Source organism: Piliocolobus tephrosceles, chromosome 10 (genome assembly GCF_002776525.5).
Source record: "Piliocolobus tephrosceles isolate RC106 chromosome 10, ASM277652v3, whole genome shotgun sequence".
NCBI classification, from domain to species: Eukaryota; Metazoa; Chordata; class Mammalia; order Primates; family Cercopithecidae; genus Piliocolobus; species Piliocolobus tephrosceles.
Genome location: NC_045443.1, coordinates 12,829,804 through 12,849,017, shown reverse-complemented (window position 1 = coordinate 12,849,017; position 19,214 = coordinate 12,829,804). Strand labels below are relative to the sequence as shown.

The following is a 19,214-nucleotide window of genomic DNA, read 5'->3' as shown; positions in this document are numbered from 1 at the left end:
GCCATAACACAACTAACAATGCGAAGTACATCCCGGTGATCTAAAATGCTAGCATCTGGCCAGGCGAGGTGGCTCATGCCTGTAATCCCAGCACTTTGGAAGGCCAAGGTGGGTGGATCACATAAGGCCAGGAATTCAAGACCAGCCTGGCCAACATAGCGAAACCCTGTCTCTACTAAAAATACAAAAAATTAGCCGGGTGTGCCGCTGCACATCTGTAATCCCAACTACTCAGGAGGCTGAGGCAGGAGAATCGCTGGAACCCAGGAGTCGGAGGTTGTAGTGAGCCGAGATCAAACCACTGTACTCCAGCCTAGGTGACAGAGTGAGACTCTATCTCAAAAAAAAAAAAAAAAAAAAAAAATGCTAGTATCTGGGTGAAGCAGTCTAGGAGATGACACCAGCTTGAAAATAAACCAAGATAAATTTCAAAATAAACCAGACCAATACAGACCAATTGTAATTTACAGGAAAAATAAAAATACAGAAACATCACCTCCTCTCCCCAACCCCAGCACTGAAATTATACTTCCTCAGACATACTGCCATCATTGGGAAGGGTGGGGGCAGATTGGGTACACTTACAGAATTTTAAATAATTAAATAACAGAGGCACAGTTTTTGCATGTATGGTCCCAAAGACTTTTCAACTTATTTTTCAACATTACGGTTGTTAAGAATGGAAACTGGAGGAATTGTATACATTCTCGCTGACAGTTTCTTACAGACCCCAAAGTGAAAATGCAACACATCACCACCATAAGACAGGTTATTTTGTCTGTCACCCATAAGACATAACTTGATAGGACATCAGGCTTGCAAGGTCCAAGTGCTTCCTTCACATACCTCTAAACTTTTTATCTTTCCTGAACTAAATAGGTTCCTTTTCCAGGTCAAGTGTTATCTTCTGGCAAAATACCCTCAGGATAAATATGCTTCCTCAGTTATATATCCCACAATGCAAGCCTCCATTACAAGCTTAAACTCAGCTCCTGCTCTTGCTCTTTCAAACTCTCCACACTTACTTAAAAGGATCACTTAAAACACTAGAGAATAAAAGTCTCCCTGAAGGAGAGAGACATTCAAGGAAAGCAATGCTATTTCCAACCCATGCTCTGCCTTAGAAACTCAAACTTAATCTCATCTCTTGCAAAGAGCCACAGCAGTCTCCCATTTAGAAACTTGCTCTTATTATTTTCTAAATGTGGTGGTTAAATAAAATTAAATGCAAACAATAAACAATACTTAAATTACAAACGTAAAATAAATAAAAAATACATGGACTGGCGCTTTTCAGAGAAGGTAGTAACAGAGAAAGTTCAGTTTCAGGAACTTCACATTCCTTTTGTACCAGTTTCTACAATAGGTGGGGAACACTGCCCTCTAATGGGCTTATAGTGTTACATCCCTTAGTTCATACGGTGAGACACTGCCCCAGGATGCACCTACGGGTGCTCTCTCTCATTTTGGCTTCTGGGACACAGTCTGTCCTTGGTCATCTGTGAACAACTCTGAAGACCATGGAGTCCCTAGAGAAGCCGTGAAACTTCGTGAAAGCTCATCAAGGGGATTAGAAGTTAGCATTTGTTGCGGTGGTTCTCAAACCTTAGTGTGCCACAGAACCACCGAGAGAAATTGTTTAAACTCAGGTTGCTGGGCTCCACATCCAGAGTTTCTGATTCCATAAGTCAGGGGGGTTGTGTTCAAGAATTTGCCTTTCTAACAAGTTCCTGGGTGGTGTTAATCTGCCATTCCAGGGACTACACTATATGAGCCAGCACTATGCTAGGTACTTTGGCTCATTTAGTATCTCACAACAGGATGAGGTTTTATAATCTTTGTTTTACACAGTCAAAGAGAGATTAGGTGGCTACGCTCACACAGTAGTGACAAAGCCTGTCTCAAGCCCAGGACTGTCTAACTCAAAACCCATCACTCTCTTCTGAACACAATGATGTCGGGAAATGAAGTTGGCAGTCGCTCCATCTATGGGGCCCTCAGCTTCTTCATGTGAGGGAGCAGGACTTAGATGATGGTTTAACGGGCTTTCTCTCTGAGTACTTGGAGGACTGGATTGGGAGCCACTCAGGAAAGGCCTACTGCATACCCAGGCTGCATCTGGGAGTGGGTAAGCTGAAGGGAAAGGGAAGAGGAGGACATGTCAACACCAGGGCCCTCTCTGGGTTCTGAAGTGTCCTACAACGCTTAGAGGAGGGCTGATTTGCTCTGGATTCTGGAGTTCTTTGTCAGACATTCTGGAAGAGAGGCAAATGCCTTCTCTCACGGGCATTTTGAGGACTTCAAAGACTAGTAGGACTTGGAGAGGGCCCAGAGGGTGGCACTCTGTCCAGTCTCAGGTCAAGCCACCAGGGCAGGGTCAGGGACCCCGAAATAACTTTCAAACAGGAGTGCCTGCCCAGCTGTGTTTCGACAGAAAGGTTTTGATAAAGGAAAAAGAGTTTTGGGGTCACATTCTTCCACTAGGATCACACAACTGAAAAGTCCATAGCACTCAAGCCCAGGCAGATGTCACAGTGATGGGAAAAGAAGGGCTGTGGGGACCCACCCACTTCAAAACCAGTTTTTCTCATCCTTTGCCTTTGGCTCCTAACCCAGCTTGGTGTTTTCCTAAGGGAGCTACAAAATCTGGAGCATCCCATGGGGATGATTTGCTGGCCTCGGTCATTAGGGGGAAAGGATGTTCTCAGAAAAACAGCCCTGCACGCTGGTCAGCAGAGATCTTGAGGTCGTGGCCACGGCTGGACTTGGTGCAGAGCTGGACCCGGGACTCCAGCTGTTCGCTGAATTCGTCCAGAGCCCCCGTGCAGGACTCCAGGCTCTCGGCCAGTTTCTGAATTTTGGCCTTCAGCACGGCCTGGCTAACCTTGGTATCCCCCTCCGCCCGCCTGGGGATGAGGAAGCCACGTGAGCCGAAAAAGACGATGAAGTAGACAGAATTGTACAGGGCGATGGAGGCGTTCCTGCCGCACTGCAGCAGCTGGCGGTCCCCGCAGCCCTGCCAGCGGCAGAAGAACTCCAGGCAGCTCAGGATCTCCCGCATCTGGTCCTGGCAGGTGGCCGCGATCTCCTGCACCCTCCGCAGCTCCCGGGAGTTGCAGAAGATCAGCGAGAGATCGGACGTGATGGTGATAGCCCCTCCGGCTGTGGCCATCCCCAGCCCCACGGCCGACGCCAGCAGCGAGGCCCCCAGGGTGACGGGGCTGAGCGAGAGCCCCACGATGGCTGCGAGGGCGCCCGTTGCGCTCAGCGAGCTGCCAGCCACGTTGGCCACCAGGGAGCGCCTGCGCAGGCGCTCTAGGCGCTGGGCCACCTCGCGCAGGCGCAGCACCTGGCCGTGCAGCCGGCCTCGGCGGTCCAGCAGCAGCCCCTGGAAGCTCCTCAGTGCGTCCGGCCCTTGCGGCTGTCGGGCTGCCGGCCTCTCCATTCCCTGCGGGGACACAGACACGCGGTCAGCCTGGAGTCTCCGTGCCAGCCGCCGCTCCCTCCCTGCTGCCCGGACGCCAGCGGGAAGTTGGCACGAGTTCAGCGGAGCAGCCACTGCCCGGCTAGGGGAACGGGTCTATTTCCAGTGGATAGTGAATCAAGTTCTCAAAGACCTGTGTTGGGGAGGGGGGGGGGGGGGGGGGGGGGAGGGGAGCCACACAAGTTCTCAGGACCTTATCTCTGCATATGGAAATAGGAATAATGCTATCTTCTGCTTCTCTCCCAGGGAACGCTAAGGATGGGTTTCATCAGCTATGTGTTAAATAAAATTTAAACTGGGAGGGGCGTGGTATTAGAAGACTTCTCCAATACTGAGGCCTTTGCTCTATTTAAGATAACACTTTGTTAAAAAAAAAAAAAAAAAAAAAAAGATAACACTTTGTAAGTGGTGGGTTGTACAGTTTACAAAGCCGTTTCATCATATGAAAATTGGATCCTAGGAGTTTTGCAACACACTTTTCTCTCTAATGAATGAAAAAGACGTCACCAAAACCTCAAAAATCATATTTTCTACCAAGCAGAAGAAACTGATCTAAGTTAGATGCTTGCCTGAAGCAACTCTTCTGCTTGTGATTCTTCCAGGCTCTTTTCTTAGAATCAAACCTCAAGTGAGGTTTGCGTTGTTTATTCTAACTAGGGCTCCTTAGATCTTCAGAAACATCAATCTTTGCTGGGTGCTTAATTTAAACTCAGTTACATTAAATTAATACCATTATGTCTCTTTGTTATGAACATTTTCTTTTAAAAATGAGTAATGGTTGAATAAAATAAAGTGGCCAAAATTTTTGTTCAACAACTTATACCACGTTGAAGCCAACTGAAGATGACTGACAAAGATACTAACAAGTTGTACATCTTGGGGGCAAAGTACATTCATCCTCGTTGCCAAGATTCCCACCTTCATGTCCACTGTAGTCTTCATTATTAGGAACTTCTTAGAAGTGGCAAATGAGCCATAGAAATAGAGCATTTCAAAACTGAGCTATCAGGGCAGAAATCATTCTCATCTGGAAGAATTGCCTGCATCAGACATCAGATTCTAGAAGCAGCTGATTCTTCACAGAGCCCAGTCTAGAATCCTGATCTCCTTACTCATAGGACTTAATTTTACTTCCATGCTTCCATAATCCAACCCACCAGGGGTAATTTTCCAGGTAAAAAGAGAAAATGAGAAAAAGTCATCCCAAATGTATGCCTCGGGGTTCCCCACTTACCATTCACTTCTGTCTGCCTCCAGGAAAGTAAAATCTGAGGCTGTTTCTGGATGAGTGTGCTTTATAGTCCCAGAGAACCAATGGCTGCCCTGGGAAAGCCTTGTCTCATTCTGAGAATTTGCCATTTCCTGTCCTGACCCCTGCTGCCTTCATCCAGAAGGACGTGACATGGTGGAAAATGACCTGCCAGCACAGCACATCCCGTATTTAGGAAACGAACATTGTGTGTTCGCTTTCCCCTGAACGCAGGAAGAGAACCACGGGCTCTTCCCTAACTTGAAACAAGTGTGTTGTCATTCTCCCAGGGGGATACCCTGCCTTTCCTGAGAATAGCTAATGACGCCATAGGGAAGGCCTTCAAACGCACCCCAGGCTGACCAATTATAGTGTTTCTTGAGGCCACCATTACAAAATCATATTTTAAAAGAAAAGGGAGGAGGGGAAAACCCCCATATCTGATATAGCCACTCATACTCCACTGCTGTATTTTTAAAAGCATTGTGAATCTGTGAGTGGCTGGAGCCTGTGATCCATTTGGCATGTGGCGGGTACCCTGTAGCCCTAAGAATGCAAGGCCACACCCGCAGGAAGTGCTGCATGCAGTTTTGGGCATCCCCAGCTGTGGAGAAGACATTGGAGGTCTCAGAAAGGGCACACTCTAGGCCACATGCATCAGAAAAATCAGTGGGGTCAGCTTGCACGAGGAGCTAATTATATGCTTTCAACCACAGCAGGGAACTGGCTTCCCAGGTTTTCATTTGAAGTAGCAATTGTAGCCCATGTGACAGGGAAATGAGTGGATTCTGTCTACAGGGTAGCGAGGCATGGGCTGAAGGGCAATTTTTTTGACAATTCACAGGAAAAAGTGAGTGTAGCTTCCACGGACTTGCTGCAGACCAGATCAGATGGAACACAGATATCTCTGGGGCATTCAGAGGTCGTCGGAGCTCAGCCTAGGAATTCAGTCCTACTATATGGCCCCAAATCCATCCATCATCCTTCTAACCCTCTCCTCCTGATAAGGAGGGCCAAATTCGTTTCTCACTTGAATAAGGATTATCTCAACTGTCTGGCTTACCTGGAAAGCCTTAACAGCCATATCATTCTGGAGCATGATTCAATCCCCCACCTTTATGACTATACTTTGTATTTATCAACACAGTATAGCAACAGTAGCAGCAGTAGCAACAGTACTATTTGCTACTACTCACAACCGTAGTCCTTTCACACTTGATTATTCTAGATTTGGTCTACTTCCAAATATTCTTCTGACAGCTCCTGAAAGGATAACTGTAACCTCAATCTAGATGCCTCCAGTGTGTCCTTTTGAGGTTAGAAGTGGAAGAACATCCTCCTCTGTCTCCATAGACACGGTCACTCCAAATGGGATGCGGGCCAGGGTGAATTGGGGAGGTAGACAGCAGGGAACATACCCCTAATTCTTCAGCTGACATATGTTCCTCTAACTTCCCTGGACATCATCTTGTGTGTTTTGGGTTTAGAGGAACACAATTAAATCTTTATTTTATAGATGAGGAATATTGCTGGGATAGAGGGTCTTCTTCAGAGCATCAACATCATCGTCCAGAGGTAGGATGAAGAACCAGAAGGTAGAGGAGAATAGATAGCATGTATACTGACCTCAACCCATCTCTTGGAATTTGTTTTTCTCTATGTTGAAAACCCTTTGTATTTGCCTCTTTATGGAGGCAAAAAAAAAAAATTGAGTTCATTGATAGTTTGGGCTAAAGTTTTACTGCCCATAAAAACCTGGTACTTTGGCCCCTCATGGTGGCCCATGCCTATAATCCCAGCACTTTGGGAGGCAGAGGAGGGAAGGTCGCTTGAAGTCAGGCGTTCAGGACCAGCCTGGCCAACATAATGGGACCCCATCTTTACAAGAAATTTAAAAATTGGCGGAACATAGTGACTCACACCTGTAGTCCTAGCTATTCAAGAGGCTGAGGCAGGAGGATCACTTGTGCCCCAGAGGTCAAGGCTGCAGCGAGCTATAATGGTACCACTGCAGTGCAGCCTTGGTGATAGAGTGAAACCTTGTCTCAAAAAAAAAAACAAAACAAAAACAAAAAACAACTGGGGCCGAGTGCGGTGGCTCACCACTGTAATCTCAGCACTTTGGGAGGCTGAGGCTGGTGGATCACCTGAAGTCAGGAGTTCGAGACCAGCCTGACCAACATGGTGAAACCCCGTCCCTATTAAAAATACAAAAAAATTAGCTGTGTGTGGTGGCACGCACCTGTAGTATCAGCTACTCAGGAGGCTGAGGCAGGAAGATCACTTGAACCTGGGAGGCAGAGGTTGCAGTGAGCCAAGATCACACCACTGCACTCCAGCCTGGGTAACAGAGTAAGACTCTGTCTCTAAAAAAAAAAAAAAAAAAGCAAATAAAAAAACCCAACTCATACTTCACCTTGTTTATAAGAACTAACACTTGAACTTAACAATTTCATTTCAGCATTTTTTACATTTATTTATTTGTTTGTTTATTTATTTATTTATTTTTGAAACAGAGTCTCAGTCTGTCACCCAGGCTAGAATGCAGTGGCATGATCTCCGCTCACTGCAATCTCCGCCTCCGGGGTTCAAGAGATTCTGCTGCCTCAGCCTCCCAAGAAACTGGGACTACAGGTGCGCACCACTACACCTGCCTAATTTTTGTATTTTTAGTAGAGACAGGGTTTTGCCATGTTGGACAGGCGGGTCTCGAACTCCTGACCTCAGGTGATCTGCCTGCCTTGCCCTCCTAAACTTCTGGTATTACAGGCATGAGCCACCATGCCCAGCCAGCATTAATTTCATATAGTAAAGACACAATAAGAAATTTTAGGAAAAAATGAAGGCATTTTGATCAAAAGTTCTGTGTGGTCAGTTTCCCCAAAAAAGTGTGTGGACCACATCCTCAAACTTCTTTTTTAAATGGTTTTCTGGGCACTTCCAACACATCACCCTAGAGAGACTACATTGAAAACGGTAGTTGGCCCTCAAACTAGCCTTCAGATCTGTTCAACTCTTTTTTTTTTTTGAGGCAGGGTCTCGCTCTGTCACTCAGGTGGGAGTGCAATGGCACGATCACGCCTTACTACAGCCTCCACCTCCTGAGCTCAAGCAATCCTCCCGCCTCGTTTTTTGACTTTTTGTAGAGACAAGTTCTCACTGTGTTGAACTCTTGAAGCAGCTGAACTGTGGCATTAGCTATACTAGCTTGAATTCTGAGTCCTCGAACCATAAGGAAATTCAGTGTAGGAAGGAAAAGAGATACAGAGCTTTTTAAGCATAGGAATCTTCAGGCCCCAGCCCTAGACAGTCTAATTCAAGTGGTCTGAAGTGGGATCTGGGAAAATACAAGTGATTCCTACCTGCAGCCGGGTTTGTGAACCACTGCTCTAGGAACTGGTAGTTTTGTTTTGTTTTGTTTTGTTTTGTTGAGACAGAGTCTTGCTCTGTTGCCCAGGCTGGAGTGCAGTGGTGCGATCTCGGCTCACTGCAATCTCTGCCTCCCAGATTCAAACAATTCTCCTGCCTCAGCCTGCCAAGTAGCTGGGATTACAGGCACTCACCATCATGCCCAGCTAATTTTTGTATCTTTAGTATAGATGGGGTTTCACATTGTTGGCCAAGTAGGTCTCAAACTCCCGACCTCAGGTGATCTGCCCGCGTCGGCCTCTCAAAGTGCTAGGATTACAGGCATGAGCCACCACGCCCAGTCAGGACTGGTAGTTTTCTGACCACCTGTTACATGGCAGCAGAAATAGTAAGTCTAGTGGAAAGGACCGTGTTACCTAGGCGTTTCTATAGTTATCAACAACCCATTTGCTTTAGGCCCCTACTTAAAACTATCACATTTTAAAGATTAAGTGGGCTGGGCGCGGTGGCTCACACTGTAATCCCAGCACTTTGGGAGGCTGAGGCGGGTGGATCACAAGGTCAGGAGTTCAAGACCAGCCTGGCAGTTCAAGACCAGCCTAGCCAAGATGGTGAAACCCCGTCTCTACTAAAAATACCAAAAAAATTAGCTGGGCGTGGTGGCGGGCTCCTGTAATCCCAGCTACTCGGGAGACTGAGGCAGAGAATCGCTTGAATCTGGGAGGCAGAGGTTGCAGTGAGCTGAGATCATGCCACTGCACTCCAGCCTGGGTGACAGAGTGAGACTCCATCTCAAAAAAAAAAAAAAGAAAAGAAAAAAAGATAAAGTGATAATTATGCTCAAGGCCTTTGAAAGGCCTGGGCCACTTTCATTTTTTGAGGCTCTCAGTTATTTTTTATTTTTTTGAGACGGAGTTTCGCTCTTGTCGCCCAAGCAATGCCGCGATTTCGGCTCACTGCAACCTCCACCTCCTGGGTTCAAACAATTCTCCTGCCTCAGCCACCCAAGTAGCTGGGATTACAAGTGCCTGCCACCACACCTGGCTAATCTTTTGTATTTTTAGTAGAGATGGGGTTTCATCATGTTGGCCAGGCTGGTCTCGAACTCCTGACCTCAGGTGATCCACCCGCCTCGGCCTCCCAAAGTGCCAGGATTATAGGCGTGAGCCACAGCACCTTGCCTCTCAGTTGATTTTTTAAAATGAAGAAATTCTATAATGGAATATAAAAAATTGTGGCTTATTTCTTTTAATTGCAATACCTTATAACGTCAATATTTTGCTTTTCACAATACAGTCATAGGATTTATAAAATATTAATTCATTTTATTAATATTGTGGAAAAGTGGCACAAGATTAAAGTTACATGATGATGGCTTTTTCCTTTTAATCCTTAACAGTATATCTCAGTGACTAAATATAGGACCTCTTTTGGAGATATCAAAAATATAAAATTGAGGCCGGGCATGGTGGCTCACCCTGCAATTCCAGCACTTTGGGAGGCTGAGGTGGAAGACTCACTTGAGCCCAGGAGTACGATACCAGCCTGGGCAACATGGCAAAACCCCATCTCTACAAAAAAATACAAAATTAGCTGGGCGTGGTGGCCTGCGCCTGCAGTCCCAGCTACTGGGAAGGTTGAGGTGGGAGGACGGCTTGAGCCCTGGAGGCAGAGGTTGCAGTGAGCCAAGATTGCTCCACTGCACTCCAGCCTGGGTGGCAGAGCCAGACTCTGTCTCAAAATAAATAAATAAATAAAATTAAAATAAAAAATAAAATTGAGACAACTTGTGAATGTGAGGTTTTGTCCAAAGGTCTTGCAGACTTTCCTTTGTCATCTGTTCTAATATGTACATTCATCAAAATAAAAATAAATTCGGACAGGTGCAGTGGCTCATGCCTGTAATCCCAGCACTTTGGGAGGCTGAGGCAGGCGCCTCAGTGGTGCGTGCCTGTAGTCCCAGCTACTTGGGAGTCTAAGGCGGGAGGATGGTTTTGAGCCTAGGAGGTGAGGCTGCAGTGAGCCGAGATCACACCACTGCACTCCAGCCTGGGCAATAGAGCCAGACCTTGTCTCAAAAAAAAAAAAAAAAAGGAAATTAAAATAATAACACATATTCACCTGAGGATTTTTGCCCATGATTTCGTGAATTTCCCCAGAATGTAAGTGCTCTAGAACATAGTCAAGCTCTCATAGTTGCTTGTTGAATTTAACTAAAGAAAAATGCAGGCCGGGCGCGGTGGCTCAAGCGGTGTGGCTCAAGCGGTGGCTCAAGCGGCTCAAGCAGGCCAGGCGCGGTGGCTCAAGTGCTGTAATCCCAGCACTTTGGGAGGCTGAGACGGGTGGATCACGAGGTCAGGAGATCAAGACCATCCTGGCTAACCCGGTGAAACCCCGTCTCTACTAAAAAAATACAAAAAACTAGCCGGGCAAGGTGGCAGGCGCCTGTAGTCCCAGCTACTCGGGAGGCTGAGGCAGGAGAATGGTGTAAATCCGGGAGGGGGAGCTTGCAGTGAGCTGAGATCCGGCCACTGGGCTCCAGCCTGGGCGACAGAGCGAGACTTTGTTCACTTAAAGAAATATCAGTATTTTATAACAATTTTATGAGAATTTAACATAAAATTTTCTCTTGGACTATACAGCTTGGTATAACTTAGAATACTTATTCTGCAGAAGACTTCTAGGATATCTATATTGCATGGAATCTCAAGTATTATTGTCAAAAATTCGTGGAACTGCACAACAAGTACTGTAGTCCGGCCATTTTCATTTCTCCAAATTGGCCTCCAATCTTTGTTAATGTACACACACATCCTTAATCACTAGTGTTTAAACACTAGCCTGTGTTTTTTCTACTTAACGTTCCTGCAGATAGATACCCACTTGTCTACGTTGACATAGTCCTCACCTCTGTCATTTTTTAATAGCTATGTAATAATCCTATTGTTTGCTTAGTCATTTCCCTGTTAGACACTTGGATTGCTTCCAGGTTTTTCACTGTTATAACTAGAGTTGCCAGGACATCTGTGTACATTTTTTTTTCCTTTGGATTATTTCTTTGAGGAGTATTCACACATGGGAAAATACCAACTCAAGAATGACCATCTTCATCGTTTTTGTTATATATTGCTATATTGTTTTCCACAAGAACCCATTTATAATGCCACCAGCTTTTGTAAGAATAGAGGCAGAAGGCTTTCAGAATTTTCTTATATTAATGTTTAATTTGTTCGATTTCAGCTCCACTAATGTGTATTGAACACCCACTGGGTACCATAGATCATGCTAGAGTCTGGGGACCAAAAGCTGAATAAGATATAGTGTCTGCCCTCCAGGAGATGGCAAATCTATTAGAAAAGAAAAAGACAGAATATATCATTTAACTTTACTGTGGAGAAGTGCCAGGGGTGTGTGCTGGTACCAAGAAACCACAAGGCAAGTGCATGCCCAGGAAGTACTAGGGAAGACTTTCTGGAAGCACTGACATTGAGCTGAATCTTGAGAGTTAAACAGAAGTTATTTGGACAAAAATTAGGAGAGAGAGGAGGGCAGGCTGGTCAAAGGAACAGAATAGACAAAGGAATGGAGGAGTGTCCAGGGTGTTTAGTGTTGCTGAACATAAAGTGGGAAGCAGGGAAGGCCAAAGGATGAGGCTTAAGGGGTAGGTAGAAGTCAAGTCATGACAGCTTTCCCGTGCCATATGGGAAAGAGGGAACCACTGAAGGCTTTCATCTGTGGCCTTACAGGGTTAATTTGACATTGTTGTGTGACAGTTGTGTGAAAGACGGTCTCAGAGGTACACAGCTAAAGCCAGGAGACAGTTAGAAGGTTACTGAAGTAGTTGACAGAAATTATCTCAGATTTGGCTAGTGTTGGTAGGATGGAATGGAGTAGCTAAAGTACAGAATACGTTTTGGAAGCAAAATTGGCTAATCATCCCTAAGGCTGCTCAGACAGGGTAACCATCACATCCACTCACATTCTACTGGCCAATCGAGTTGTGGCCAACCCAACATTAAAGGGTAGGAGCTAGGCACCGTGGCTGGCTCCTGTAATCCCAGCACTATGGGGGGCCGAGGCAGGAGGATTGCTTGAGCCCAGGAGTTTGAGACCAGCCTAGGCAACACAGTGAGAACCCATCTCTAAAAAAAAAAAAAAAAAAAAAATCAAATATTAGCCACACAAGGAGGTGTGCACCTGTAGTTTCAGCTACTTGGGAGGCTGAGGTGGGAGGACTGCTTGAGCCCGGGAGGGTGAGGCTTCAGTGAGCCATGGTCTATTGCTCTATTGCTTCAGCCTGGGCAATAGAGCGAGACCTTGTCTCAAAAATGTAAAATAAAATAAACAAAGGGATAGAGAGGTATACGCCTCCCACAGGGAGAAGCAAGCAGAAGAAATATAAACCATCGGATCATTGTCAGGATGCTTTCCCGGCCAAGCACAGTGGCTCACACCTGTAATCCCAGCACTTTGGGAGGCCAAGGCTGGCAGATGCTTGAGCTCAGGAGTTTAAGACCAGCCTGGGGAACATGGCAAAATCTTATCTCCACACACACACACACACACACACACACAAAAGCCAGGTGTGGTGGAGCACCCCTGTGGTCCCAGCTACTTGGGAGGCTGAGGTGGGAGGATCGCTTGAGCCCAGGAGGCAGAGGTTGCATTGAGACTGCACCACTGAGGTGCCGAGACTGCACCACTGCATTCCAGCCTGGGTGATAGAGTGAGACCCTGTCTCAAACAAACAAACAAAGAAAAACAAAAAACACCTTTCTTGTAGAGAAGATATTTCCAGGTTAACTGGGACACCATCATCCACCTCCTATACCCTCTTCCTCTTCAGTTTGTTCTTTGGAATTGCAGTCTCCATCTGGATATACAGGTTGAGAGGTTGAGTTCCCCAGTCCAAAAATCTGAAACCCGAAATGCTGCAGTGGGCATTTCCTTTGGGCGTCACACTGGTGCTAAGTTTCAGGTTTTAGAGTGATGCTCGAAGGAAATGCCCACTGGAACATTATGGATTTCAGATTTTTTAATTAAGCATGCTCAATTGGTAAGCATATAACGCAAATATTCTAAAATCCCGCCAAAATTGAAATCCAAATCACTTCTAGTCCCAAACCTTTTGGATAAGGAGTACTCAACTTGTAGTAAAACTCTCGCTGTGGCTAATATAAGCGAATTATTGCTATGAGACTGAGGAAACATACTTGAGCATGGGAAAGGACCACGGAGCTCTAAAGAACAAAGAAACTGAAAGGACATCGGTCGTTTTGTAATTGGAACAGCCTGTGTGATGAAACTGAAAAACCACTGTTTCCTTTTGTCCTTGTATCAGGTTAAGAATCAAAGTTCCAGGAGTGATCACTGGGTTGGCTGAGCTTAGGTCAAGTGCCCATCTACTGTCTGCACTGGGCACGGTGAATTGCCTTCAGCTTTCAAGTGGGAGATGGTAAAAGAACTTGACCTTCCCACCAACATTACATATATACTCAGGGAGAAGACGTTTCACACTAGGAAATTACAGTGGGATTGCTATGTCAGGGAAAAGGAAACTGATAGTTAGGTAAAAAGAAAATATCCACAATAAACATTTAGCCTAATTTGACCCACCTGGAGTTTAGTATATATAGTGCATAGCAGGTGCTAATTCTTCTTCAGATGAATTTAATTTTGATCATTTTATATTAAAGAAACACACTTTTCTATAGATGTGTTATTGCTGGTTAGTCTTATACTGATTTGTTACCATTGTTAACATCTACTTCTAGGAAATCTATTCCACTGAACAGTTTACCTGTTTTTAATTCAATATAATATGATTTTGAATGTTACTGCTTCATAATCTGATTTTTATTTTTAAACGGAGACTCTACCTTCATTGCTTTTTGCTGAGGGGAAAAAAAAACATGTATCTTTGCTAATCTTACTTGCTTTTTCTTTTGGACATATCTGATGCTGGGAACTCTTTAATTGTCCCAGGCTTCTTATGTGTTCCACAGAAGGCAGTTTAAAGTTTGCTCTGCTTCCTCCTCCACAGGTGTGCACACCTGCACAGAACACCTGGGATCCTGTGAGTGAAACCTACACTCTATCATTAATATAGAATCGTTTGCCCCATGGGCCCTATTACAGAATGTCTAGTTTACCACATGCCTTTTCCTCTGGTGCCAGAAAGACTGCAGCTGAGTCCACATCCCTCCAGTAGCCATAAAGATTCTCTTATCTTCCAGGATACTGGGAAACAATTACCTTTGTCTGGCCCTTTCTCAGGTTTAGTCATTATCTTCCGAGTTCTCAGACATCTACAACAGTATTGCAGCCTGGATTATAACACCTGCTTGTTTTGTAGCTACAGAGGCATCATAAATCTTAGCTTTCCCTTAGCTTTTAGACTATTTGAATGGTTTAATTTGTAATATGCCTCTTATAGGCGAGAGAATGTTGGATATTGGTTTTCTTTTCTAACTTTGTTTAAAGTCTATTTTTAGTAGAATTCAGTCAGTTCACATTAAGCAATATGATGAAGCAAGGGGTGCATCTTCTAACACCCTGAAAGTTGGTCATTATTATTCTAGTTATTTGCTTTTATTAGTTTTCTTGTTTGTGTGTGTGTGTGTGTGTGTGTGTGTGTGTGTGTGTGTGTGTTTTCTTTCTTTCTTTTTTTTTTTGGAGACTGGGTCTCATCCTGTCACCCAAGCTGGAGTGCAGGGGCATGATCAGAGCTCACTGTAACTTTGAACTCCTGGGCTCAAGCAATCCTCTCACCTCAGCCTCCTGGGTAGCTGGAACTGCAGGTGCACACCACCACACCCAGCTAATTAAAGAAAAAAAAAAAATCGTGTAGTAATGAAGTCTCACCATGTTGCCTAAGCTGGTCATGAACTCCTGGCCTCAAGCAATCCTCTCACCTTGGCCTCCAAAAGTGCTGGGATTACAGGAATAAGCCATTGTACCCAACCGTTTTTTAAAAAATATAGTTTCTATGCTGAGTTTTCAACTCTATTTGCTTTCGAATTAGGTGAGAAAATGATTTGATGTAATCTATTTTCCTCTCCAATCTTGCTTTGTTAGACTATCTTTTAGAGCAGTTTTAGATTTGCAGCAAAATTGAGTGGAACATACAGAGACACCCCACGCTCCCTGCCCTCACACATGCATAACCTCACCCATTATTACCAACGCCCACAGAGCAGTACCTATGTTACAATCCATGAACCTACATTGGCCCAAAGTCTGCAGTTTACGCTAGGGTTCCTTCTTGGTGTTGTACATTCTGTGGGTTTGAAAAATGTTTAATGACATGTATCCACCATTATCGCCTCATACAGAGTGGTTTACCTGCCCTGGAAATCCTCTGCACTTCACCTGTTCATCCCTCCCTCCCTCCTAACTCCTGGCAACCACTGATCTTTGATCACTGTCTTCATAGCTTTACCTTTTCCAGAATGTCATGTAGTTGGAATCACAGTACGTAGCCTTTTCAGATTGGCTTCTTTCACTTACAGATATGCACTTAAATTTCTTCCACATCTTTTTGTGGCTTGAGAGCTCATCTCTCTTTAGCACTGAATAATGTCCCATTGTCTGGATGTGCCACCATTTATTCACTCAGCTACTGAAGAACATCTTGGTTGCTTCTGATTTTTGACAATCACAAATAAAGCTGTGGTAAGCATCTGTGTGCAGGTTTTTGTGTGGACATAAGTTTTCAGTTCCTTTGGTTAATATCAAGGAGCATGACTGCCGAATCTTATGACAAGAGTATATTTAGTTTTGTAAGAAACTGCCAAACTGTCTTCCAAACTCATTGTACCATTTTCGATTCCCACCAGAAACTGAAGGAAAGTTCCTGCTGCTCCACATCTTCGTCAGGGAATTTAGTGTTGTCAGTTCTAGATTTTGGCCATTCTAATCAATACGTAATGGTACTTCATTGCTGTTGTAATTTGCATTCCCTGATATGATATTCACTGACATATGATGTGGGACATCTTTTCATATACTTATTTACCACCAATGTCTTCTTTGGTGAGGTGCCTGTTAAGGTCATTGGCCCATTTTTTGGTCAGGTTCTTTGTTATCTTTTCTTTTTTCTTTTTTTCTTTTTTTTTGGGGGGGGGGGGGGGAGACAGTCTCACTCTGTCATCCAGGCCAGAGTGCGGTGGTGTAATGTTAGCTCACTGCAACCTCTGCCTCCTGGGTTCAAGCCATTCTCCTCCCTCAGCCTCCCGAGTAGCTGGGATTACAAGTGCACACCACCATACTCAGCTAATTTTTGTAGTTTTTGGTAGAGACGAGGTTTCATCATGTGGGTCAGGCTGGTCTCAAACTCCTGATCCAAAGTGATTTGCCTGCCTTGGCCTCCCAAAATGCTAGGATTACAGGTGTGAGCTACCACACCTGGCCAGGTTCTTTTTCTTCTTATTGTTGAGTTTTAAGAGCTCTTTGTATATTTTAGATAACAGTCCTTTATCAAATATGTCTTTTGCAAATATTTTCTTCCAGTCTGTGGCTTGCCTTTTCACTCAATTCACAGGGTCTTTTGCAGAGTAACATTTTTTAATTTTAATAAAGTCCAGTTTACCAATTCTTTCTTTCATGGATTGTGCCTTTGATGTTGTATCTGAAAAGTAATCACGAAGACCAGAGTCATCTAGATTTTTTCCTGTTATCTTGTAGGAGTTACTATAGTTTTATGTTTTACTCTTAGGTCTGTGACCCATTTTAGGTTAATTTTTGTGAAGAGTATAAGATCTGTGTCTAGATTCATTTTTTTCTGCATGTGGATGTCAGGTTTCTAGCACCAGTTACTGAAGGACTATCTTTGTGCCATTGTCTTGCTTTTGCTCCTTTGTCAACGGTCAATTGACTATATTTATGTGGGTTCACTTTGGGCTCTCTATTCTATTCTATTGGTCTGTTTTTCTAGTCTTTCACCAATACCACACTGTCTTGATTATTGTAGCTTTATAGGAAGTATTAAGTCGGGAAGAAGTTCATTGATTTTATTCATCTTTTCAAAGAACCAGATTTTGATTTCCTATTTTTAATTTCATTGATTTCACCTCTAATTTTTATAATCTTTTCTTCTACTTTTCATTTATTTACTTAATAGACAGGATCTGTCACCTAGGCTGGAGTACAGTGATGCAATCATAGCTTACTGTAACCTCAAACTCTTGGGTTCAAGTGATTCTCCCACTTCAGCCTCCTAGGTATCTGGACTACAGGCACACACCATCACGTCTGGCTAATTGTTTTAATTTATTTGTAGAGACTAAGTCTCACTATGTTGCCCACCCTGATCTTGAACTCCTGGCCTCAAGCAATCCTCCCACTTCACCCTCCCAAAGTGCTGGGATTACAGGTGTGAGACACCATGACTGGCCACTTCTACTTAGTTCAGTCTTAATTTCTTCTTTTTCTAATTTCCTAAGGTGGAAGCTTAGATTATTGATTTTTAGATCTTTCTTCTTCTCAAATATATGCATTCAATGCTATAAAAATTTCCCTCTAAGCACTGCTTTTACTGCATCCCATAAATTTGGTAAGTTGTATTTTTCACATAATTTTTTTTCTTTTTTAGAGTTAGGATATCACTCTGATGCCCAGGCTGGAGTGCAGTGGTGCAATCATAGCTTACTGTAACCTCGAACTCCTGGGCTCAAGTGATCCTCCCACCTCACCCTCTTGAGTAGCTAGGACTACAGGAGTGCACCACCATGCCTGGTTTTCATTTTCATTTAGTTTACAATATTTTAATTTTCTCTTGAGAAGAATAAACATTTTGTGTATTGTTCAATCTCCAAGTATATTGGGATTTTCCAACTACCCTTCTGTTATTAATATCTAGTTTAATTTCATTGTGGTCTGAGAGCAGACATTACATTATTTTCATTTTTAAAAATTTTGTTCAGGTATATTTTATGGCCCAGAACGTGGTCTGTCTGGGTAAATGTTTTATATGACTTTGAGAAGAATATGTAACCTGCTACTGTTTAATAAAGTCATCTATAGATGTCAGTTACATCCAGTTGATTGATGGTGGTGTTGAGTTCAACTATGCCCTACTGCTTTTCTGCCTGCTGGATCTGTCCATTCCTGAGAGAGGGGTGTTGAAGTCTCCAGTTATAATAGTGGATTCATTTATTTATCCTTCCAGTTCTGTCAGTTTTTGCTTCACATATTTTGACACTCTGTTGTTAGGTGCATACATTGGGTAAAAGATTGTTATGTCTTCTTGGAGAATTGACCCCTTTATCATTATGTAATGTCTCTCTTTCTTCTCAATCAGTTTCCTTGCTCTGAAGTCTGTTCTGTCTGACATAAGCATAGCTAATTCTGCTTTCTTTTGATTAGTGTTGTCAAGGTGTATCTTTATCCACTTATATGTGTCTTTATATTTAAAGTGGGTTTCTTGTATACAACATATAGTTGGGTCTTGTTTTTTGATCCACTCTGACAATCTCTTGCTTTTAACTGGTGAATTTAGAACATTGACATTCAAAGTGATTATTAATACAGTTTGATTAACATCTACTACATTTTTTACTGTTTTCTATTTGTTGTCCTTGTTCTTTGTTCCTATTTTTAATCTTCCACTCTTTTTTTCTTTTGCCTTTTGTCATTACAATTGAGCATTTCATATAAATTAATTTTTTCTCATTTCTTAGCATATCAGTTATACTTCTTTTTTTCTAACCTTTTAAAATGATTGCCCTAGAGTTTGTAATATACATTTACAACTAATCTGAGTCACTTTTGAATATGCCATACGACTTCACAGGTAGTGTGAGTACCTTATAATAACAAAATAATCCTAATTTCTCTCTCACATCTCTTGTATCATTGCTGTCATTTGTTTCACTTATACATAAACATACATAAATATAAATATATATATGCAATATGTAATCAAGAACATTATTGCTATTGTTATTTTGAACAAACTGTTATCTGTTAGGAAGTGCCCAACCCTTGGCTCTTTGAGGAGCCAGAGGAGAAAAGAGGCTTGGGTTTTAATGAACTCTGACAATAGCAAGCAGAAAATTATCAAAGAACAGGACACAGGCTTTGATGCCATTTCCTCCATCGTAAGTTGCCAAA

At 43.5% G+C, this 19,214-nt stretch overlaps 1 protein-coding gene across 2 annotated transcripts; it reads right to left on the bottom strand.

The window, feature by feature from the left end:
• Positions 1 to 628: 628 nt before the first annotated feature.
• APOLD1 (apolipoprotein L domain containing 1) lies at positions 629 to 16,220 on the bottom strand. Of its 2 annotated transcripts, none has more exons than XM_023226177.2 (2): positions 15,544 to 16,220; positions 629 to 3,448 (listed from the first exon to the last, which is right to left on the bottom strand). In XM_023226177.2, the coding sequence occupies exon 2, from the start codon at positions 3,443 to 3,445 to the stop codon at positions 2,705 to 2,707; it is 741 nt and encodes a 246-aa protein (XP_023081945.1). In that variant the 5' UTR covers positions 3,446 to 3,448; positions 15,544 to 16,220; the 3' UTR covers positions 629 to 2,704. The 2 variants fall into 2 exon arrangements, with proteins under 2 accessions (XP_023081945.1, XP_023081944.1); XM_023226176.1 differs by lacking the exon at positions 15,544 to 16,220 and adding an exon at positions 4,719 to 4,806.
• Positions 16,221 to 19,214: the final 2,994 nt, after the last annotated feature.